This window comes from Balaenoptera acutorostrata, chromosome 20 (assembly GCF_949987535.1).
Source record: "Balaenoptera acutorostrata chromosome 20, mBalAcu1.1, whole genome shotgun sequence".
Classification (NCBI taxonomy): Eukaryota; Metazoa; Chordata; class Mammalia; order Artiodactyla; family Balaenopteridae; genus Balaenoptera; species Balaenoptera acutorostrata.
Genome location: NC_080083.1, coordinates 55,614,896 through 55,639,148, shown reverse-complemented (window position 1 = coordinate 55,639,148; position 24,253 = coordinate 55,614,896). Strand labels below are relative to the sequence as shown.

Here is a 24,253-nt window from a genome sequence, read left to right as displayed (position 1 = left end):
GCGGGCTCTAGAGCGCAGGCTCAGTAGTTGTGGCGCACGGGCTTAGTTGCTCCGCTTCATGTGGGATCTTCCCAGACCAGGGATCGAACCTGTGTCCCCTGCATTGGCAGGCGGATTCTTAACCGCTGCACCACCAGGGGAGTCCTTTACAAGTTATTTTGAATGATGCTGTGGTGGACATTTTGTACATGTCACCTGGTGTCCCTGGGTCAGAGTTTCTCTTGGGTATAGACTGAGTTTTTTCTTTGGTATAGACTTTGGTGCACAGTTGCTGGGACTTAGGGTGTCTGAAAATTCAGCTTGACAAGAAAATGCCAACTGTTTTCCTAAGTGACTGTACCAGTCCAGTCCTACCGTGTGTAGGTTCCCAGTACGATGCATTCTTTCCCGCATTTAGTGTCATCGGACTTTCTCATTAGGGGTGTGGAGTGAGTGGTATTGTAATATCTTGTTATGGTCTTAACTTGTATTCCCTGACAACTGATGAGGCTGAGCAGTTTGTTATATTTTTGGCCCTCCTTCTTTCCTCTTGATGAAATGCCACTTCATGTCATTTGCTCACTTTTCTGCCGTGTTGTTTATCTTTTCCATATTGAGTTGGAGGAGTTCTTTATATATCATGGGTATAAATCCTGTGTATATTATATGTGTTTTAAAATCTTCTAAGGCTAATTTGTGGCTTGTCTTTGTAATTTCTTTATGGTCTTTTGTTTTGTTTTAAGGAACAGAAGGTCTTAATTTTAATGTAATCAAAGTTATCAAGTATTTTCTTTACAGCTTGCGATTTTGTGCTTGGTGAATTCCTATTCCTTTCACTGGCATTGGGATAAGATTGTCTTAACTTTGTGCCAGGGCATAACTAAGGAAGGCCTCTGAGTTGTTTGCCTGCAAATGAACTTTTCTCCATCAGCCCGTTAACTTACTCTCAGGTGGTTTTCAAGCTAGAATGTGATTCCTCTCCAGAGCCCTCCCACCAGCTGGATGGTCTGTTTGTTCTAGAAGTCTTTCTCTTTTTCTGATTGGCATTTTGTCCCGACCACGAGTGCTGATGCTGTGTAGCGTGGACGTGTTGGAGAGAGGAGGATGCCGATGGGGACAGAGCCATCGACAATCCTAGGTCGACAGGGTCCAGGCAGCACTGGCCTCGGGCAGCTAATCAGCCTCTGCAGTTTTCCCCTGCGGCTTAAAGTCTGCCAGTGACTCAGGTAGAACTTCTTGTGACCTCAGTCGGAGAGAGAGTAGGGGGAGAAGGAGGCTGAGACTGGGGTGTGCTTTGAAGGTTTACATCCCCATGGCTTGAAATTCACCCCTCTGGAGTCATCCTTTTAAGTTGATGCGCTTGTCTCCAGTAGGCCTAGTAAAGACGGAAAGTGCCTTCAGAGGGGAACGGAACATGTAAGTGTGGATGTGGAAGAGGGTCCGCTTTGAAGGGGGAGAAGGCGACAGGGACTGACGCAGGGGCTGCATGGTTGTGGCAGCGTTGCGAAACCCATCCCAGCTGGGGGGGCAGCAGGTTCTGGGGGAGGAGGTGCCACCTTGAAATAGCACCTCTGCCCCATCTGTGTGAATGTCACCAGAGTGGGAAGGAACTAGGCTGGGAGCTGTCCCCGTATGCCGGTGCTGAACCGTCAAACTAGCTACCCGGTGCTGGGAGAGGGAACCGGCAAGTCCCTCATGCTGGCTCTCACCCTGTGGCATTTTGTTGTCAGACAAGCTGTTCCCATTGTGCGGGCCACTGCAGAGCGGTGTGCCCTCTCGCTGCCCACCAGCACGCACTGCTGCTCGCTGAGCTGTGCCCGCCCCTGCTCCCTCCGAACAGAGAGCTCAGGAGATGTGTCCACACTGTGTGTGGAGCAGAACACTGCAGAGGCAGCTAACATTCGCAAATAATGAAAAGAGGTGTCTCGCCCTGGCCTCAAAGCTTCCTACAGGAAACTCACATGGGGTGGTGGCGGGGGAGGAGGAGGGAGGAGAAAAGGGACCCGAGGTGTGGGAAGCCAAAGAAGTCTTAGGCAACTTAGGATGGTACAGCCAGTGCTGTGGGAAGCCAGACCTGCCTCAGGGAGAACAGCAGGCAAGGGTCGGGGAACCCTTGTCCCCTGGGTCACCAGAGACCCCAAGATGCAGTGGGAAGAATCCCGGGGGTGGGGACTGTCCAGAGCCCTCATCCCAGGCTCTGCCACACACAAGTCCTCTGTCAGTGTGAAGCATCCTTCTATCAACACCACGGACCTAGCTCCACCTCAAGGGTTAGATGAATTCACGTTTATCAAACAGCGCTGAGCTGGATTCCTCCCTTCTGACCGTGCACCTTCTGGGGCCAGAGAGGTGAGAACTTCCTTCCTTTACTGTTCCCTCAGGGAATGGGAAGGCTCCCATGCATTTGCGACAGCCCAACATCACACTTAGAGAACCGTCCTTCCGTGAGAGAGCAGGTTATGACAAGTCTCCCTAAGAGGCAGGAATTTAACTCAGTTGTTCTGCTTCTCAGCCCGTGCTGGGGTGTCTCCTCTTCCAACCTGGACCCTCAGTCCTTACCTGCCCAGAGTACTTCCTCTTCCTCTGGCCACTCTGGGCCCAGCTGGAGCTGAGCCTGTGGTCAGTGAGGTTGCTTTTGCCCATCACAGGGCCAGAGCAGTGAAGATGGGGGTCACTGCACTTGGGAGGCCCTGGTGAAAAGTGCCAGAATCTGAAATATGCCCCTGCTGCCATTTCTTTCACTCCACACATGCACCCACATACGTGCATGCATGCCCCTGTGCACAACCACACATGCACACCCTTGTATGTGCACACCCCATGCATGCACACACATGCACACCCCTGCACACAGGTGCACGCCTCCACACACACGCCTCCACACACCCTTGCACATGGACATGCACATACCCCTGTGCCTGACATGCAGCCCATGGCCCACTCATGCACACACATGCACACAGGCACACCCCCAATGCACACACGCACACACACCCCCCACAGAGAATCCATATCTTTCCACCAGTGTGTCACTTCCTTCCAAGCCTGTACGGATCTGAAATTCCCAGAAGCAGGGGCTCTAGGGAGAGGTCGCCCCACCTCCGCTTTGCAGTGTGTTAAAGGGGCAGGCCCAAGGCTGTGCCCAGACAGCTCTGCCCTTGGCTCCCTGTGGGGTGTAGGCGCAAAGACTCTTGCTCAGACAGGGCAGAACTGTGTAAACAACTCAGCCACCTCAGGAAACAGTCTCAGGAAGGCTCTTTCTAAATCTGTTAGCAGGTACAATTTAAAACAACTAAACGAATAAAAATTTAAAAAAAGAAAACCACCTTCCCCAGGAGACATAACACACTTATATCTATAAAATTAACAGCACCCGCTGTGTTGAAATTCGTTTCAGGTGGGAATTCTTAACCCTGGCTGTAGCCAAACCGCCTTAGAAATATACCGACCTTTGGGCCCCACTCTTGGCGTCTCTGATTTAATTGATCTGGGGTGGCGCCGGGTATCAAGTCTTCAAAGCTCCCCCAGGCAATCTATGATCTAATGAGCAGTGACCGTTGGGAAGTAGAAAAGTTGAGGCTGTGGCTTTTCAACGCCCCCCCCCCGCCCCCGCCCAGTCTGGGTAGCAGGATAGCTGTGGGGTTAGGACATTGCAGAATGTGTGCACGGGCCCCAGGAGCAGGATTAGGGCCTGGGGTGAGGGCTCAGCGCCTTAAAGATGTGTGGATTCCTCCCGAGCCTGCATTTGCACACTTAGAAGCGCCAATGTTACCCTTGGTTGCAGGGTGAGGGTCAAGTGGAGGGACAGGCCAGGCAGGCACTCCTTGGAGGTGGCCCAGGTAGCGGGGCCTCTCGCAGCCCGCCCAGGACATCCGTGCGAACCTCTGCCCTGGAATGTACTTCATGCCACGCCCTTTCCTGGATGTACTTTTTCCTGGTGACAGCTGTCGGCTGGGGCTATGAGCTCCTCAAACTGATTCTTTGCTGGAACCACCCGGACGCTGCATAAATGCAGGCCTTTCCTTGCGTGGAGATTAAAACACAGATGTGATTTAGTTTGCTAAAGTTGCCATAGCAAAGTACCACAGACTGGGGGGGTTTAAACAACAGAAGCGTATTGTCTCCTAGTTCTGGAGGCCGAGATCAAGGTGTTGGCAGGGTTGGTTGGTTCTGAGGGTGTGAAGGAGGATCTGTCTCAGGCCTCTCCCGTAGCTTCTGGCGGTTGTTGGTGATCTTTGGCGTTGGTTGGCTTGTGGAAGCATCACCTCTATCTTTGCCTTTATCTGCACATGGCATTCTCTCTGTGTATGTGTCTGGGTCCAATTTTCCCCTTCTTATAAGGACACCCGTCAGATCAGATCAGGACCTACCCTAATGACCTTATTTCAACTTGGTCACCTTTGTAAAAGCTCTACCTCCAAATAAGGTCACATTCTGAGGTTTTGGGGGTTAGGGCTCCAAAATATGATTGGCGGGGGGTGCACAATGCAACCCATAACGAGATGGTGACCATTTGAGCCTAGAAAGGGGTTGTGGGCAGAGATGCCATTGAATACAGGCATGGCACTGCCATGGGTTCTGCGGGAGGTGGGATCATCCGGGGGCCCCCGCTCCCAGCCTTGTGAAGCTGTCCCACGCAGGTGGCACCAGGGTAACGTGAAAACAGGTCAACGGGATGTGAAGATAATCCGAATTCTGAGAGTCGCAGCTTGGCTCCTGCCATAGAACGTCTCCCTGGGCTGGCAAAATGCCCCGCGGGGGGAAGACAGCAGGACAAAGACGCCGCCTGTACATTTGTTGTAGTTCATTCACAGATGTTCACGGCAGATGTCTTGGCCACTGACTCAACAACGAGGCTGGACGGATGAGCCTCTTTTCTCTGCTCCTCGTGTTTTGGTGTTTTAATTAACCGACTCACTGGAGTGATGTTTGGGGCAATGCACAGAATCTACATCTGGCTTTGCTGCTGCAAGTTGTTTCCGGGGTGAGAGCGGTGGCGTGCAGGGACAATGGGCCCTGATCAGACTGTAGCTCGGGCATGTCAGACAGTCTCGCCCGTGCCCTGCGCGTGAGACGGGAGGAGAGATGAAGCCAGAGCTCCCGTCAGCTGCATCTGAGACATCCTCATGGATGCCCGGATCCACGGTGGGCATTCTAAAGTGAAGCCTTTCCCTTCCTGCCTGCCCAGAATCGGCTGTGCTCATCTATTTTATTTGCATAATTTCAAGCATCATTAATAGTATATTGGCACGAGGAGAAATTACCAAGCTCTTCCTCCCTGCATGAGTGAAATTGGGTTTAGGAGAAAATTAGTTGACTTAACTGGGAAATAATGAAAGTTTGAGAAGAGAATGTTTAAATAAGGAGGACGAGGAGGGGAAGCTCGGCCCCGGCCCCTGTGGAAATCGGTCTCCTGGCCTTTTTGTCTGTTCAGTGTTTGTTCAAGGGAAATACTGGGGAGGGTCCCCGGAGAATGACGAAGGCAGGGACCACGTCCTGTCCCTCGTGCTCAGCCCAGCTTGACCAAGCTGCAGCCAGTAAACCCTCTGAAGAGCCAGTCCAGGAAGGCCTCAGGGTTTGAACCCATTCAGATCTGTTTGTGACTGGCTCAAACTGGCCTGAACTAGCCAGCTTAAGGCAGCCACTGGGGGGATGGTGCTGCCATTCTCTGGAGTGGCGGGAGGGGAGAGAAGAGAAAAGCACTGATTTTGGGGGGCACACGGGGAAGACCTTGAATTTGGGTTTAGACACGTTGAATTAGAGGTGCCCACGTGGAGGCAGCTGAGTGATGGGCCGCGGGGGCTCAGAATGGAGACAGCGTCTCGGCAGCCGCTGGTAACTGAACACAAGCATGAATAAAATTGCCAAGTGATGGGGAAAAGGCCTGAGAGCAAAGCCTTAAGAAACAGCAACACTGAAAGGCTTCTTGGGGAGAGAGGTGCTGGCAGAGGGGACTGAGAAGGAGTGGACACCCATGGAGAAGATGCTTCTAGAAGGAGGGTGTGGCCAATGATGTCACATGCTCACAAAAACTAAGAAGGAGACTGAAAAATGTCCAAAGCATTTGGTCACATGGGCGTCACTGTTGACCCTAGAAAGAGCCATTTTGGTTGATTTGTGGGGACAGAAGCCAGAAATCTGTGGGTTGTGGAATGAGGGGGCTGCTGAGGAAACCAGCAGCGAGTTAGGTTCTTCTCCAAGGAGTTCAGCTGTGAGCGGGAGGAGAGAGAAAGAGAAGTGGGGGGACAGTGGAGCCGTAGATGGTGTGTGAGTTTCTTGGGGCTGCTGAAACAAAGCACCACAAACTGGGGGATTATTGTCTTCCAGTTCTGGAGGCCGGAAGTCCGAAATCAAGGTGTCGGCAGGGTTGGTTCCTCCTGAGGCTGGTGGAAGACTGTTCCATGCCTCTTCTAGATGCTGGGAGCCTCAGGCTTTCCTCGGCTTGTAGATGTCTGTCTTCTCCCAGGGTCTTCTATTGTGTCTGTCTCTGTGTCCAATTTCCCCTTCTTGTGAGGGCACTAATGACCTCACCTTAACTTGACCATCTGCAAAGACCATTTCCAAATGAGTCACATCCCAGATACTGGGGTTAGGACTTCAACATCTTTTGGGGAGAATACAATTCAACCCGTAACAGAGGTTTGCATGTTTATTTTTCAAGATGGGGGAGTTGTAGCGTGTTTAAATGCTGTGTGAAGGAACCAGAAAAAGGAGGAGTTGAAGCCACAGGAGGGAAGATAGTATCATGCATGGTGGCCCGAGAGGATGGCCCCCAGGAGGAAGGAGAAGAGGGCAGGATGTGGTGGGGGTACCGATGGGGCTACAGGGATGGAGGCAGGGGTTGGAGCATGCCCACTGATGCTTTTTATTTTATCTTTGATGTAGGAGGGATGAACATCTGCTGGGAGTGAGGTGGAGGGGGCGGGAGGTGTGAGGAGAGTGGACGGGACCAGAACACCCTGTAGGCCGCCCTGGATTTGTGATGTGTTAGCCCTTAGCAAAGAGGTTTGAACTAAATATGGCAAAATCTTATGACTTGACACGGCTGGGAAGTGGGAGCACAGGTATTCATTATATCATTGTATTATTTTCTGTAACTTTCTGGATGCTCGAAATATTTTATTGTTCAATTAGAACAGGGGAGGCAGAGCCGCATCCAGCATCTGCTTGGCACTTAGCAGACCCTGTACTCAGTGGTTCTTTCTCCCCCACCTATTCCCAGAGGAGGCATGAGAGGCAAATGACTAATTTACACTAAAACACTGCATCCCCTCTCCCTTCTGGTTTGTTTGTTTGTTTGTTTGGCTGTGCCACGTGGCTTGCAGGATCTTAGTTCCCCAACCAGGGATCGAACCCGTGCCTCCTGCAATGGAAGCGTGATGCAACCCGTGCCTCCTGCAATGGAAGTCCTAACCACTGGACCGCCAGGGAATTCCCGCCTCTCCCTTCTTTTGCCTTCTTCCTCCTTGGGTTCCAAGGAGGCATTTAAATCCGCATAGCAGGATCATGTTTGGTGTAGCTGAACACCGAGGAAGATGAGGGCCTCTGCTGCTGGGGGCCCAGAGCCTCGCTGGTCCCTGCCCTTCATCCTTCCCCGGGATTCAGGAGGGATGATTCCCTGCACCTCCCACTCCATGCTGCTCTGAGCCACAAAGAGTGGGAGTCTGTCTCTTGCAAATCAAGGCCCCTAAGGCTTGACCTTGGCCCGTAAGTGTGACCTCACGGATGTAGTGGCCTAGGCACCTTTTCCAGCTCTGGCCTGGTCCACATTGGGGCTGGGAGGTTGCAAAGGAAGAGCGATTTAAAAGAAATCACAGGCCCTCAGGAAAGGTCCGTGCAACCCAAGTGGGGTGGGGAGAACTTGGGGGGAGTCAGAGAAGAAATGAAGAGAAGGGCTGGCTTCTGAAGGCTTTTGAAGGAAGGGTAAGGAGGTGGGATTCCTTCCGGGGGGTGGCGGGAGGGATGCATCAGTACATCTTCAAATCTCAGGAGCCATGGGTTCTTGTAAACAGAGGTGGGGTCCTGAGCAAGAGGAGGTCTTGTCCCATGGCGGCTGGAGAGGAGGAAGGCAGACAGTGGGATGAACTTCCTGGAGACTGAAGTGCCCCCCACAGGAGGGATAAAACTCCATTGCTCTGGGCTCAGAGCAGGGACAGGGCCAGCCTGGGACTCTTTTTGTTCCTAGTGAAGCTGGCAGAAGCATAGGATGGTACCAATAACACCTAGCACTCCTTCTGACTTCCCTGAAATCATAAAAGGGCTCTGGTCAAGATCTTGGAAGCCAGACTGTTCTTTCCTTGGCTGTTCTGGAACGGACCCAGATTACCCTACGGTTCGTGGCGGCACTCCAGGGCTGTGTCTCTCCTTTAACCCAAGTCCCCCACAAGGCTTGTTCCAGTGGGATTGAGAGCAGAGTCTCACCCATCTTTGTTTCCTCCATGGGTTGGTTCCTCACAAAGGTTTGTGGAGCTGGATAGAACAACGAGAGCCCCTAGGACCTGAGAATCCCCGGAAAAACTGAAAACCAACATCCCAGTGGCAGGCCCCACCCCAGAGCGAAGAGGTGGCACCTCTGGGACCGACCTGGCCATCAAGAGCCAACACGGGCTTCGGTGACCCTAACCTGCACCCGGGCCTGAGATGCACCTTCACTGAAATCCTGGCTTGGATGAGAGAAGCCTTGATTCGTGCTCAGCATTCACGTGCATTGTTACATAAATGGGGGAAGGAGGCAGGGGACAGCCAGAGGGATGTGTTCCCGGCCCGGCGGCCCCCAGGAAGAATGAGTCTGTCGTTTCATCCAGCTCTCCTGGGAGCAGCAGCCATAATTTTAGCCCTGAGTTTGCTTACTAGGAGGGAACGCTGGGGAAGAAAGTGTCGGCTTTGGACCACAGACCCAATGCAGGCCGCCCAGTTCCATGTCCGAATCCTTCTGCCTGTGTTTCCTTTGGGTTTTGGCTGAGCAGTGGCTTTTCCTTTGAACTCCCTTTCCCTCTGAGCCCTGACTCCACTGGGGACCTGACCGTTCTCTTTAGCTGTGATCCCCGACCCTCCGAGGGCACTGGGACACCTGCCTTTTCGGGAGACGGAAGCTGCGGGTGAGCCCATCGTGAGGGCTTCGTAAGGCTGCTTTCGTTGGCTCAGGAAGGTCAGCTCACGCTGGGCAAGAGAAGAAAACCCTGCAGGAGAATTTAATTCCTTCCTTGTTAGTGATCCTAACCTACCTGCTAAAGCAGCTCGTTAGAAACCCAGTTAACTTTCTGGGTTTATTTCTCTGTGGTCCTCACGCTCTGGGGAAGGGGCGGCAGCTGCTCTAACAATGGCCGTGAGAGAGAGACGGGGGCAGTGCCTTAGCGCTCAGGGGGTGGGCACCGGACGGGGTCAGAGGGTTAGCAGGCCCCAGAGGAGACAAAGGTCATGGGCTGCCCAGGCGGGGTGCTCCCAGTAATGAGATGGATCCAGGGAAGCTGAAGTTCCCCACGGGCACTTAGCGCCTGGGGGCAAAGATCTTTGAGCGCTTGGTAAGGATTCTTTTTAATTAGGTCCATCCCACACAGAGAAGACAGAGAGGGAGAGAGAATAGTTTGTTCCAGAATTTGAGCACTACCTGGGGAGATTATTTCTAGCCACAGACCAAAGGCACAGGGAGAAATAAAACCGGAGAATTTTTAGCCTAGAACCGTGGAGATTTGTCCATGTATCATGGAATGGGAGTGGAGGTGGACACCAGAGCGATTCTGTGTCTGTGCAAGGTCACCCAGCAAGTTTGTGCTGGAGCTGACGCCCAGGGATGCTCTTCACCGTGTAGAACTCAGCATTTTGATTCCTAGCTGAGGTGTTTTTTTTTTTTCTTTTGGGCGTAGATTGTATTTTTTCTCTGCCTTGTCCCATTTACCCATTCACCTTTTGATCTTTTAGCAAAGAGTAACAGCCATCCTGCTCTGGCTATTTGCTGAGCCCCTACATTGTGGGGGGCCCTGGAGAAGATGGGGACATGGGTGCCTTTGGGAGACAGAGTGCTGGGCATGCACTTGTGTGTCTGGGCACGGACACCGTGATTGTGGACAGTTTGGTTTTGGCTCTTTAAAAAAATTGTAGTAAAGTACGTACAATGTAAAATTTACCATCTTAACCGTGTGCGGTTCAGTGACGTTAGGTACATTCACATAGTTGTACAACCATCCCCCCCATCCATCTCCAGAGCCTTTTCCTCTCCCCAGACTGAAACGCTCCCCATCCCCCACTGCCCCTGACAGGTTGGCTTTCAAGGGTGGATTAATCTGGGTTGGGCACCAGGACCATATGACCAAGTGACCTGTAGAAAGGCTCTTTTTCCCTAGATCACCCCTTCCCACACCCCCTTCATCTGTATTTAGACTCCCACTCAGGTGGCCTGGGGACATTTGGAAATTCATTCCAACCACCCAATTTGGCAATTGCACGGAAACTTCCCAAGCGTTGGGGGTGGTAGTGTGCGGGCAGGGGAGGCTAAGTGGGTGCATCTGAAGTCCCCTCATGCTGAGAGGCTGCTTGTGCCCCTCTCACCAGGGCCAGGGGGGTGGGGAGGCTCTGTGAGCCCCTCCCGACACAGCCCTGGGCTAAGAGTTGGAAGAGAAGTGAACTTGACATTGGAATTAGGAAGATGTCTGGACAGGGGCCTTTTGAGGAGTCAGCACGGAAGGTGGAATTGTACAGCTGAGCCTCCCTGGGCACCTTTGTCTGAAGGTTGTCAGGAGACAGCGTTTTTCAATTCATGTCACTGCTCCAACCAACCACTTAGAGTAAAATTGCCCATAAAAGTGAACTTAAATTACAAGTGATAAAACCACAACCCCCTCTCCCCTCGGCTGACCCTCTCTGCTTTCCTCGGGAGGAGCTCAGATTCCTTGTGACAAGAGTAATGAGGAAGCTTCAGATACATTTCCAGTGCAGTCACCGTAAATTGAAAATCTTTGTTTTCTAGGGCTGGGGGGACCGTGGGCCTCCTTGTTAACTCCTCCTGGGAAGGGGACCTGGCGTCTCTGGACCAATTTGTCTCTCCTCCTCTTCTTCCTGCTATGATGTCCTTTTGGGACCCGTGGGGCCACTTGTGTCCAGTCCAGACCAGGAGGCTACTCAGCTAATAACCCTCGGCGACGCCCATCAGCCCTGGGCCCCTCTCACTCACCCACCCCCTCTCTCCTAACATGCTTTTCTTGACCATATTTTCAACCTTTAAACCAGTTCTTCCGGGGGGAGGGGGAGGGCAGGTACATCTGGTTCATTACCTTGTTAATTCGTTCATGAACACAATACTTATTGGGTCAGATCCTGTCCCAGCTCCGGGCTTTCAAAGATAACCTGGCCCTGCCCTGGAGGGGCTCCGGTTGTGAGGAGGTGACTCAGGGCAGTGCAGAGGGATGGTAGGGAGGGGAGTGGGATGCTGGGGCAGGCGGATCGAGGGAGAAGGGCGTCTCACTCTGACCAGAGGTCCAAGGAGGACTTCCTGGAGGAGGAGGCAAGGTTTGAGTCCAGGAGCAGGAGGTGAGAAGTCTCTGGAGAGGATCAGTTGGAGCCAGGGATGACTGACCAGGTGGACATTGTGGAAAGATCTCTCTAGAAAAGAGTCAGGCAAGACAGGAGGGAGGCAGAATGGAGAGGAAATTATCTCAAGATTCTAGCTGAAAAATGACCGAGACCTTAAGTGAGAGATGTGTGTGTTGGGGGTGGGGATGGGGTAAGGAGTTGCCAGACTCAGAAATTCAGAAGGTGAACCTTATGACTAAAGTAATAATAATCAACGGAACTTTCACTCTCCTTGCCCCACTTGATCCTACCAGGAACCCCGTGAGGTAGGCATTTTTATTTGTCTTTTGCTGATAAGAAAAATGAAATCCCTAGAGGCTTATGGCCCCTCCAAAGTTAGCAACAAAACGGACTGGGGCCCAATCTCTGCTGGCAGCCCGGGGCTCCAATTTCAGATGTCACTGTGGTCCAGTGACCCACCATTGTGCTGTCTGATGCCCGGTGGCCCTGGGGAGGAAGGAGAGCTCAGTGGGTGGGAGTGTGGGCACTGGAGCCCACTGCCTGGGTTCCAATCCCAGCTCCACGCCTTCCTGGCTGTATGATCCTGGGTAAATGACTAAACCTCTCTGTTTCCTAATCTGTAAAGAGGGGAGCAGGATGGGAATGGGTCTGATCTCATAGAGTAGTTGCCCAGATGAAAGGAATTGAAGAATTGATGAGTTGAAAGCTCGTAGAATGGTGCCTGTGTTCAAAATGGTAGCCATGAAGGTAAGGAAGACGACACAGGCTCTAGGAAGTCAGTGTGGGGTCATTTTCCCAGAAGAGGGCTGTGACTTGCTCATCTGGCCTCTCAGTGGCCCTGGTGTCTGGGGCTGGGGCCAGGGGTGGGGTCAGGGTTGAGGCAACCAAAGGAAGCCCCCATGACTTTGTGGGCACCACCCATGGCCACAGAGGGACAACATGTTGCCTGGTAACCAGCCGGAAAGGCAGTGTGGGAAAATCAAGCATGTGACTGGTGCAGGTAGCAGCAACTAGACCCACCTACGGTTTATATTTTCAGAATCGTCTTAATTTTCCCAGACCCAGATTCCATGAGGGAGGAGCCGCCACCCCCTTCCTCACTTCTGCAAGAGGAATCATCACTTTGTCTTTCTATTTGCGGTTCTCAGTTGAGTGGAGGAAGTGGGGAGGGGGACCAGGGTCTGTCCTAAACCCGGAGCTTCTATAGCCCAGGACAAAAACGATACTCCATCTGACTGGAGGACTTTGGGGTCCAGCCACACTGGAAAGAAAACAGGGATCCTACAGCGGAGAATGTAAAACCTGCTCGACACTTAAAAATACCACCAAATATTTCATGAAGTCTCCAGGTTGTGGGAACTGTTTCCTGTGATGGCTCCAGACCCCTGGGGTCCTGGGCTTATTCCCCTTTGCTTTCTGAGTAATTCAGCAAAAAAGCTGAAGAAGCACGCCCTGCCTTAGAAGCCCTGGGTTTGAGAATCCTGTGTGGCCGTCTGGTTGGAAAGAGGGACTCATTGGAGGGTTGGACGGGTGGAGACGGGGGTGGGGGGGGGGTGCTTGGCCATTTTTAAGTTTATAGATAAGAAATGGGGAGAAAATGGTTATAAGATTTTTGCACTCCTCTCTCCCCACTTAGCAGCAAAGGTTCTACCACTGGGGCAGCCAGCATGGGGAAGATGAGTGAGGCTGGTTGCACTGGCTGGGGGAGGGCATGCCCTTCTCTGCCGGCCACAGGCCAAGCCCTGATGCCTTGATCCCCGTCGCCCGAAGCTCCCCTTGACATCTTTCCATCATGGCCTTGTCATCAGGTTATCATAAACATCGCTGAAAAGGCCGCGTTAGGGCAGTTTGCTCAGGGGACAGTGTTTACCGAGCCTCTGTGGGTGTCTTGCTGAATGTGAGCGAGATAGTGCAGAGGCGTCCAGGTGCTCCTTTTCCACGTGGCTTGAATTGTCTCAAGGAGCTGGAGATGCGACCCAGGGAACTGATGATAACCGTGGCCTTTTGCCATGTGGATCCCTGAAGGGGCTCCCTGGGAGGTCTCGTGGATGCCTTCCAGCATCTGGACCACGAATCCAAGGGAGGCGGGAATGGGGGAGGTAGGCAGCTGCTGGGGGGGCTTCCCTGGGGGCCAACACTGCTCCCTGCCTGGCTCAGCCGCGCAGTACAGACTTGCTGAGTCATTGATCTAAAAGCCTCATCACCTCTGCAGGGGGTGTGTAGTCAGGCTTAGCAAAGGCTCCCGGATGGTGGGCAGGGACATCCAGGACAAAGTTCACGCTGGCACTGGGGGGGCCAGACAGGGGGCTTTGAGCCTGCCTCCCGGGAGGTAGACTGGGCAGATGGGAGGCCGCGTCCTTCAGGCTCCAGTGAGATGATCCAAAGTCTCCACCCTGGGTCACCAGTGGCAGCCCTGTTCCCATATGAAAGCCTGCGAGTGTGACCCAGCAGGCAGGGTCTGCCAGTGGGGCAGGGCTAGGCATCTCCGTGGGCCAGGAGCCAGTCAGCAGAGCGGGATTATATCTTCTGGGGCACAGGTTTGGGGACCCTTCAGCTCCTAACAAATGCTGAAGCTGTGCTGAGGACCTCGGCGGGTGTTTATGGCACTTTGTGAACATTGGGTAAAGGTGCCCCCTCTGGGTGGACACAGCCCTGCAGGGATCAAGTTTGTGCAAATTAACAGAAGGTGCTCCTTCCTTCTGGCAGGCAGCCCAGGCCAGGTACAGTCTTGGCAAGCTAGCCGGGGCTGGATCTCAGTCCGATTTGCCCCTCGTTGGAGTCTCTTGTGCAGTGAAAAACCTATACAACCGTACATGGCTGCCCTGTTTGCTTCCTCTCCAAGAGTTTGCCAGGATTCATGCACTGGCCTCACTTTCCTTTACAGTGTTCTCCCTGCCACTTATTCTGGGCTATAGGAACCAGGGTGGGCTCCAGGTCCCCCCAACGCAAGCCTTTTTGGGAAGAGGGGTTTTTGCTGTCTGTGGGTCCCTCTCAGGGCTCAGACTCTGAAGGGTTCTTCTCTCAGTAACTTAGGGGTGCCGCCAGGCCGGGGGAACTGCCCGCTCACCATGCCCCTGCCTTTCGACCTCATCTACACCGACTACCACGGCCTGCAGCAGATGAAGCAGCACATGGGACTCTCCTTCAAGAAGTACCGGTGAGAGGGCAGCGGGAAGGTGGTGATGGCCCATGGCAGCCCCCGGGGTCTGGCTGCCGGCTGGTCCCCAAGGTGGGGGATTGCACTTTCCCAGGTTCCGCGGTGGAGAGAAGTCTCCCCCTCCCCCACTGCCTTCCTTCTCTGACAGCTCTGCCTCCTGACTAAGGCTGACTCAGATGACAATTAATAAACCACAGCCAGGTGATCCAGGCACCTCTGCTGCTGGACAGGCTGGGGGGCAGGGTCAGAGCTGACCCAGATGGAGGGGGCAGAGGAATTGCAGGGAGTGGTGGAGGGGAACAAGGCAGGTAACAGGGCGTGACCTCTGTGTGTGGGGACCCAGCAGCCCCCTCCCCACTCCCTCCTCCACCCCACCCCCTCCAGGGCAGGAGGAAAGACAATGCCATAGCTCTGTCTCTCTGCAGCCAGCTGGGTACGGGGTTTAATTTAGCACAGAGAGCCCTGCTATTTATTACGTTTGCTCTAGTCTCATTGACTATCCCACATGATTTTATTAGGAAAAAAAAAGTGACAGGCAGCGTTATTGCCTTTATTATTAATGCGTGTTCTCCATGCACTGGGGGCCTCTTCCTGCCATCCCCGCCTCTTCCGGGGGAGGAGTGCCGACCTCAGCAGTCTGGACAATTCTGGGTCACCGGCAAGGACTCTGGGTGAGGGAACTCCTTGTAGGGGCATCTGAGTCTCAGTGGTTTTCTTCAGGTGCCCACTCCGGGGTGGCCCAGATGGAGGGAGAGGTTCTGGGCTTTGGCCCATTGACAGCAGCCTCAATGGGCCAAAGGGTGGGACAGAGCCTCCACCGGCTGGGAGGCCCACCTGAAGTGGCCACACTTGCAGGAGACTTTGAGGCACGATGGGCACGATGGGCCCGTGGCAGTGGCTGGTACCCCTGGGGCCCTGCTCTTCTGCGTCTCAGCCCAGATAACCCAGGCACATCCTGCGGGTGTCAGGCTCCTGGGCAGAGGGACTGTGGACTCCCTGCCCAGGAAAGTAGAAATCGTACAAGTGACCCCTGGGGCAGTGGGGAGGGATCCCATTCCAGGCTGGGCCTCCCCTTCTAGGCTCCCTTGGGGCAGCTGTAAAAACTAACAGTCTCTGAGTTAGTGGTCCCTGGTTCAGGTGTATCACTAAGACCCTGAGACAGTTATCCCCATTTGACTGATGGGGAAGCTGACCCAGAGAGGTTAAGGCACTTGCCCGTGGTCACACAGCCAGCTAGTGTCTGAGCCCAAGCCCTGACCACACATCACACTACCCTGACCAGCCACCTTCAGGTTACAGAGCCCACGGCTGGCACAATCCCAGCCCAGGGAGACACGGGGAGGTTGGTGACCCTGGTTCCTGATCCCGGGGGGGTGGACAGGTGCCGCATCCGGGTCATCGACACCTTCGGGACAGAACCTGCGTACAACCACGAGGAGTACGCCACGCTGCACGGCTACCGGACAAACTGGGGCTACTGGAACCTCAACCCTAAGCAGTTCATGACCATGTTCCGTGAGTGTCCGGCCGCTGGGCGGCGGTGGGGGCCTCTCCGAGGTGGCCCGGGAGGAGGCAGGTCCCATTCCTTCCTCTCCTTCCTTTTGGGGCCTGTGCGGGGAGGGGAACACACCCCCTTGGCATGTCCCCTTGGACGGGAAAACCGCGTTCCCCTCTCTGCAAATGTGTGAGCCACAGAGGAAGCCTCTGGTGGTGTGTAGGGAGGGGGCAGCCTGGGTGCGGGGGGGAAGCATGGTGACCTTTCCAACACCCGGAGGACGCAGCCTTTGTCCTCCTGGAGCACACGTTGCTCTCTTGCCCTCGAGAGCGGCTCAGCCCAGGGTTCCAGAACAAAGAGGGTTCCGTGGCCTTTGAGAAAGAGAGACATTCCAACGTGGAGGGAGACTTCAGTGAGTGGTGAGGGGGCAGCATAGGGAGGCTTTCTAAGCAGAGGGAACAGACGTAGTGAAGATGGATATGGAAAGAACGGAAGGTTCTGGAAATGCAAATGCTCCGGGAGGCTCCAGCGTTGGGGATAATGGGAAGTAAGGCTGGGGGTGGGGTGGCTGGGGCCCCTGTGGGTGACGGGCTTCGGGCAAGGGATGCCATTCGAGCTGAGCTTTCACGATTTTTAAAAAAAATTATTTAATTAATTTATTTTTGGCTGCTTTGGGTCTTCGTTGCTGCGCGCGGGCTTTCTCTAGTTGCGGTGAGCGGGGGCTACTCTCGTGTGCAGGCTTCTCATCGCGGTGGCTTCTCTTGTTGCGGAGCACGGGCTCTAGGCGCGCGGGCTTCAGTAGTTGTGGCCCGTGGGCTCAGTAGTTGTGGTGCACGGGCTTAGTTGCTCCGCGGCATGTGGGATCTTCCCGGACCAGGGCTCGAACCTGCGTGCCCTGCATTGGCAGGCAGATTCTTAACCACTGGGCCACCAGGGAAGCCCGCTTTCGTGATTTTTAATGAGACTTTAAAATATATACACACTGACCTCCCCTCTTACATGCAGCGTGCTGAAAATAATTTAACCTTTTCTTGACAACTCAGGGTCAATGCTCTATCTCTCTGGTGTGGGGCCTGCCCTGCAGGGCCGGCAGAGGTGTGCAGAGCCGCGTCCCCTGCTGAGTGGCCCCTTCTCCTGTCGCTGTTTGGTGTGGCGCCTTTTCTCCTACTTGGGAGACTGTCAGCTGTCACTTTTAATCGTCGTCAAGCTATCTGCATCCAGCAGCATCTTGGATGTCTAATTGGCGGCTCTTTGAAGGCTGTGGGTCAGAAAGCCGGATAAGCGCCCTCGTTAGGATTGTCTCTAAATTAAGAGTGAGCTTGGTTCCAAGCAGGGTCCCGAGGAACTTGCTCGTAAGTAAAGTAGCTGATCTCTGCTGAGCCTGTCAAATGAATGCATCCCTTTTGGGTGCTTAGGGACTGCTTTTGTATTACTCTTCAGGTTCTAGGCTGTATTAGAGGCAGACAAGATTTCTGAATAATACATGAGTAACGGCTTGATTGGATCCCAGAAGGTTGGGAAGGTGGAAAGTTTCCTTGGAGCCCAGATGAGGAAACTGAGGCCCAGAAAGGTGGAATGTCCTGTCTGAGGCCACATGGCTCTGTGGGGACCAGACTCCCTCCCCGTAGCCCGTTGCAAGGTTGTATGAGGCTTCTCCAAGAGAAGAGTGACTGTCCTAACGGGTCATCTGGTGGCGTTGTGCTCCCAGCAGAGTGATCGGCGTGGGATGGGTCCTGAGGAGATTTCTGGAGGGAAAGGAAGCAGGGGTGGGGAGTGGTGGTGATGCTCTAGGCTGTGGAAACAGCATATGTGATAGCAGAGCAGAAAAAATACCATCGAGGATCTGGGAGCAGAGGGGTGGGGTCTTTTAGCAAAGATTCCTGAGTTTACATTGGATATGGTAATTCGAGGTTCACTGTAGGTTCTTGAGCTAGGGAATATCATGGAGAAATTTTCTTTTTCTTTTTCGTCACGCCGGGCGGCTTGCGGGATCTTAGTTCCCTGACCAGGGATTGAACCCAGGCCCTCGGCAGTGAAAGCATGGAGTCCTAACCACTGGACCTCCAGGGAATTCCCCCCCTGCCCCAATTTTTTGAGATACATTATTCTGGCAGACTGCAGATGGCCAAAGGGACAGTGGTAGAGGACGGGGAAGCAGGAGATGGGTTAAGAGCCCTCTGCGATAATCTACACTGAGAAAATGAGGAGTTGCCCTGGGGTAAAACCCACTGGATCTAGAGTTCCAAACCTGGCAAACTCCTACTCATCCTCCAAAACCCCATGTCAAATGTCTCTTCTTTTTACTGTCACTTTCACTGATCCCCTTATCTATTCCAGGCAGAATGTTTTTATAACTCTTAAACCTAATTCTGTTAAAGCATACATTGAAATAGAGTTATTTGCTTATACATTTATTTCCACTGATAGATTATGTATGAATCACTCAAAAAGGAGCCACTGACTGATTTATCTTTATTTCCCTGGAGCCTAGCGAGGTCCTCAGAAAAATGTTAATTGACTGAATCAATTAAAGAAAGAGAGAACAAGAAACAGACTTGCCTGTCTTAATGATATACCAAGTCCAGGAAGGAATTCATGAGCAGACCTCTTTCCCCAGCTATTGATAGCTGGTTGATTTCCCCAAAGAGCTAACTGGGAGGCTGGCTGCCTCGCCCCGCCCCCAGGAGCTCTTTGCTTAATGGTCCCTGTTATTTTAGTTGGTTGCAATACTTCGCTGTCCCACGCCCACTAGTTTAGCAAATTGTTCTAAACCTGTCCCTTCTGGTGGAGTTGGTGGAATGAGATTTTCTTCATCTCTGAGAATAGGGAGGAAATGGCGAATGGGAGAGAGACCTGGGTGCAGCCCAAGCTAGAGCCAGAGGGTAGGGACAGAGGCCAGGGTGGGGCTGGGCAGGCAAACTGGGTCAGGGAGGGTCTGGTCTGCCCTCCTGGGGCCTCTCCCTGGCCTGGCAGAGCCTCCTGAGACAGGAGAGCTGCCTGAGCTCTGACCATCACAGAAACAACTCCAGGCCTCCAGGGCCCCCCCTTATGCCTCTGAAGCCCTAGAGGAGAGATCATTTTGTTCTGCAGCCCGTCTTTATAGTGGTCGGATTTTCAGACTCAAGAATCCGTGAGCTTTCTGGGGCACTTCGACAGAAAACCACCACTTCTTCTAAGGTGCACCAGATATTGATTATAAGTTTTGTGGGTATTGAGAGGGATGGGTAGACATATTGTGTTAAATCTACACATTTGATTAAAGTATGCATCCCAATTTCAGACGTGCTAAAATGTGAAAAAACGTGCATCTGAAATGAAGAAACAGGGTGTTTGGCATCGGGGCTGTTCTGGGAAATCAAGGATGTATGGCTGTAACCAACCTACTCCCCGCAGCCTCTCCCACCTGGGAAGGTAGAGTAGGTTTAATTGGGTTCCATAAGCATTCTATTCAAGGTCCTCTACGTGGAGGGGAGGGATCATGTGACTTGCAAACGGATGGCACTTGTGCCTACACCTCTACCCTGTGCCACGGCAGACAGAGCTAATCAGTGACATTCCTGCAGCGTGGCCGAGGAACTGGAGCCCTAGCTGAAACGCATTCCTTGCCCCTGGTGTGCTCGGTTCTGGGAGGTGAGGCAGGGTGCGATCCGCGCTTTGCCGGAGACCAAACCGCAGTGGATGGGGCCACAAGGGAGGGCACGTGGGCCCCAGAGGAGGCTTCTGGGAGGAGAGAAGGTGACGTGTGAGTGGGGCCCTGGAGCGGAATAGGATTTTCTCATCCTAGAAAAGGGTGGTGGGCGCTCCAGGCAGAGGGAAGGGCAGGGCAGAAGCTGGCAGGTGTGAAAGGGAAGATGTTCCGTGCATTTGTGAGCCAGCCGGCCGTGTGCCGGAGACACAGACAGAGCTTTTGCTCCCATGGGGCTTAGATTCTGATGATAATACACAACCAAATCAATATATACTATCGCATCTGGTCAGTGAGTGCTGGGACAAAAAATAATGCAGGGAAAGGAGACAGAGTGGGATTGGGGTCAGGAAAGACCTCTCAGCAGGGCCTTGTGAGCAAAGAGCTGCGTGGAGAGAGGGCTGGGGAGGTGGTAAGAGATGCCGTGGGAGGGGGCCAGGGCACTGATGATGGGTGGATGCTCTCCCCGCCCCAAACCGGACCCCTTACCTCCCAGCCCCCTTCCCCATCCTTGCCAAACAGGGAACCCTCTGATGGGACTGGGCCGGGTAGACCCAGGGCGTGCCCTTGGCTGTCTGGTAACCCTCTTCCTGACCTCGTGGTCTGGCTGCAGCTCACACCCCGGACAACTCCTTCATGGGCTTCGTGTCCGAGGAGCTCAACGAGACGGAGAAGCGGCTCATCAAAGGCGGAAAGGCCAGCAACATGGCCGTGGTGTACGGCAAGGAGGCGAGTATCTGGAAGGTGAGCCCCGCTGACCGCAAGCACCAGCCCTCGGCCCCCAGGGGCTCCCAGCCCCAGGATTCGGCTCCCATCCACCGCCCCCAGCACTGGGCGACGGTGGAAAACGGCCCCCACTAATGGGTCAGAAAAGAGGCCTCTAACTGCCTTTGGAAATACCAGCCGGGGGCTCATGCCTCACCCCTCTCCCTGCTCCCACGCTTTGCAACAAATTCAAATGGCTTAACCTTCCACCCTCCCTCGGGTGGATCAACAGACACTCTAACCCCGCAGAGGGGGTTTAGGCTAGACGTGGGGATTCTGTGGGATGGGAGGCAGTGGAGAAGCAGGAGAGGACTAGGAACTGGAACCCCATCTTCAGGGCGGGGGGTCCCACGAGAAGCCCCACCCGCATGGGAGGGTACCCACTCACCCGGCCACTGACTTGTTCTCTCTCCTCTTTTCTCTCTGCCCCCCTGGCAACGAGGCAGCTCCAGGTATGCCGCGTGATCCCTTCGCCTCCTGCCCCCCTCTGCTCTCTATAGGGTCTCCCCTGGGGGTGCTCCCGAGGCGGGCTTTCCGGGGTTTGTGGCTCCTGTGGATGGACCAGACCAAGGTGGGAGGAGGGTGATGGGGACAGCGGGGTCTCAGGCTCTTCCCGGGGCCCTCTGAGGGGAGGCAGGCCCTGGAGGTCAGGGTCCAGCTCCGCGTGGCTCAGGGCAGCTCCTAGGATGGGCTATTGACCTAAGGCAGGCGGCATGAGGCTAAAGGTTAAGAATAAAGATGCTGATCGTGGGGAACATTGAGCAGCCCCTGTACCCCATGTCGAGACTGTCACATGACCATCTTAGTTAATGATTCTCATGCTGTGTTGATGAGGATTAAGTCCAGCTGTCACAGAAAAGCCCTGAATAATAGTGATTGAGGCAAGATGGAAGTATGTCTTCTTCTCTGTTGACAAACTCTGGAGGTGTCAGTCCTGGCCTGACACCTGGGGCTCTTCTCCCCTGGTTGACCCGCCCTGTTTAGTTCCCACCCTGGTCTTGCCTCATCGTTTAAGATGACCACAAACAGTGCACAGTCATTACATCTGCCCTCCAGCTGGGAGGGGGTGGGGGAGGAGGAGGAGGGGGAAGAAGAAGGGGCAGGGGAAGGTCAGGTTTAGGGACATCTCCTGACCGTTTTATGCGCATCTCTTCCCCATATGGCCCTGTGGCTAGGTCTCGGTCCCATGGCCATGCCCAGTCTCAGGGGATGCTGGAAGTGGCTGTGCCCCCGGCAACCAGGTGCCCAGCTCAGCCCTGGAGTTCTGTGGCTGAGGAAGGGGGAGGAAAGCGATATTATGGGACATCTCATGGTCTGTGCCACAACAACCCTATGAGGTCATAGCCATGGCTAACACTGGTCCATCCAGAGCTTACTATTGCCAGGTGCTCGCATATATTTTCTCACTTGACCATCAACTATGAGGTTAGAGTGACAAGCTAGTTAAGTGGTGGGGCTGGGATTTGAACCCACATCTAACTCTAAGAGCCAGAACACTTAACTCCGACTCTACATAGCCTCCTCGGTTATGACGCCTTGGATAGAGGCAGAGAGAAGCTCTGGATTAAGCTGGACTACGGGTCCAAGCCCTGGCTGAGACATCAGTGCCCACTGCCAGGTGTGGGGAGAGGGGCGAGGAGTCATCCTCATTTGATGCCAAACGAGCTGGCTGCCAGGATGCCCGGGGTGCTGGGCAAGGGAGCGAGCACAGACGGTGTCTGCTTGTACCAGAAGATACTGTTAAGAAACTGCCCCAAGAGAATGAGAGGTTATGAGGACTGGGAAGAGAACAGTTGTATCTCTAGCTCAGGAGCTTCTGGGATAGCCAGGAGCAACGCTGTACAGCAAGAGACCTCAAAGCAGCTGCTTCCAAAAAAAGACATCTTTGCTCTGGTCTTTGTGACCCAAGGAAGGCAGAGGTGGCCGGATGAAGAAAGGAATGACAGCAGCATCCTGGGACAAATGCCATCTAGAGTTCAGGGGACCAGGTGGCGAGAAGCGGAGGAGGGAGGAGGGTATGAGGTCGTCACATCCTTAGGGGAGCGGCAGCTGGGATCAGGGAGAGGGTTTTGGTGAATGCTGTGCCGAGGAGGCTTGTCTTATCCTGGGTCCCCAGAGCCGGAGGCTAGGGCTTAGATGCCGCTGTTTTAGGAGAGCCTGTCCCAGGGAGCGGGAGTGAGGGATGCGAGAGAGGCTGCTTGTCCAGACGCAGCAAACCCAGCCTCGCTGTTGGAGGAAACATTCCAGACATAAGAAGTGCTTCTGGGGGAGCTAAGGTAGACTTTTCAAACTGCAACTTGGCTCTGGTTGTTTTTCTTTTTTTTTTTTCTCCTCAGGTTTACTGAGGTATAATTGACAAAGAGAAATTGTATGTATTTAAGGTGTACAGCATGATGGCTTGATAAACATTTATATTGTGAAACGAGTGCCACAATCAAGCTAATGAACACATCCACCGCCTCAGTTATCATGCGTGTGTGGTGAGAACATTTAAGATTGACTCTCTTAGCAAATTTCAAGTATACAATATAGGTTTATTAACTATAATCACCATGCTGGACATTAAATCCCTGAATTTATTTATCTTAAAACTGAAAGTTTGTCCCCTTTGACCCATATGTCCCACCCCACCCCCCTGCCCAGCCCTTGACACACACCATTCTACTGTTTCTATGAGTTTGACTCTTTTCGATTCTGCATACTAGTGAGATCATGCAGTATTTGTCTTTTTTTAACTCAGAGTCTTGATTAGCCTTTTAAATGAAGCAGAATAACATAGAAACAATAGAATAAAAGGATATCAGAGGACTTTATATGTATTAAGAGTAATTATTGTTTTGTAAAACTTTAAGTTTTCATACATAAATACGCACACGTGTATGATTAGGTGAAAAAAAGTTGCTCAACAGTGCATGTAACGTGAACCCATTTGTGCACATATGTGTGTGTTTTAAAGAAAATGTACATCTGCTTATAATGCGTAAAAGATCTGAGGAAGGCACACAAGAAACTGTTAATAATAGCTGCTCTGGTCATGGGATCAGGAAGTTGAATGGGGGCTTTGGAGACATTTTCTTTTTTTTTTTTTTAACATCTTTATTGGAGTATAATTGCTTTACAATGGTGTGTTAGTTTCTGCTTTATAACAAAGTGAATCAGTTATACATATGTTCCCATATCTCTTCCCTCTTGCATCTCCCTAGAGACATTTTCTAAACACTTCACGTCCTTGATTTGATTTTTTTCTAGGGCCATAATTCAGTTTTTTTTTTTTTTTTTTAAAGGATTTTCTTATTTATTTATTTATTTATTTATTTATTTATTTATTTATTTATTTTTGGCTGTGTTGGGTCTTCGGTTCGTGCGAGGGCTTTCTCCAGTTGCGGCAAGCGGGGGCCACTCTTCATCGCGGTGCGGGGACCGCCCTTCATCGCGGTGCGCGGGCCTTTCTCTATCGCGGCCCCTCCCTTCGCGGGGCACAGGCTCCAGACGCGCAGGCTCAGCAATTGTGGCTCACGGGCCCAGCTGCTCCGTGGCATGTGGGATCTTCCCAGACCAGGGCTCGAACCCGTGTCCCCTGCATTAGCAGGCAGATTCTCAACCACTGCGCCACCAGGGAAGCCCCAATTCAGTTTTATAATAAGTA

General features: G+C 53.0%; 1 protein-coding gene across 1 annotated transcript in view; it reads left to right on the top strand.

Moving 5' to 3' along the window:
- Window positions 1–24,253, top strand: part of MGAT5B (alpha-1,6-mannosylglycoprotein 6-beta-N-acetylglucosaminyltransferase B) — a 68,943-nt gene that overhangs the window by 30,433 nt on the left and 14,257 nt on the right. Inside the window, exons 9-11 of the mRNA XM_007185760.2 lie at window positions 14,531–14,662; window positions 16,044–16,177; window positions 20,456–20,586. Coding sequence (XP_007185822.2) covers window positions 14,531–14,662; window positions 16,044–16,177; window positions 20,456–20,586 — 397 coding nt within the window. The remainder of the gene's footprint in view (window positions 1–14,530; window positions 14,663–16,043; window positions 16,178–20,455; window positions 20,587–24,253) is intronic.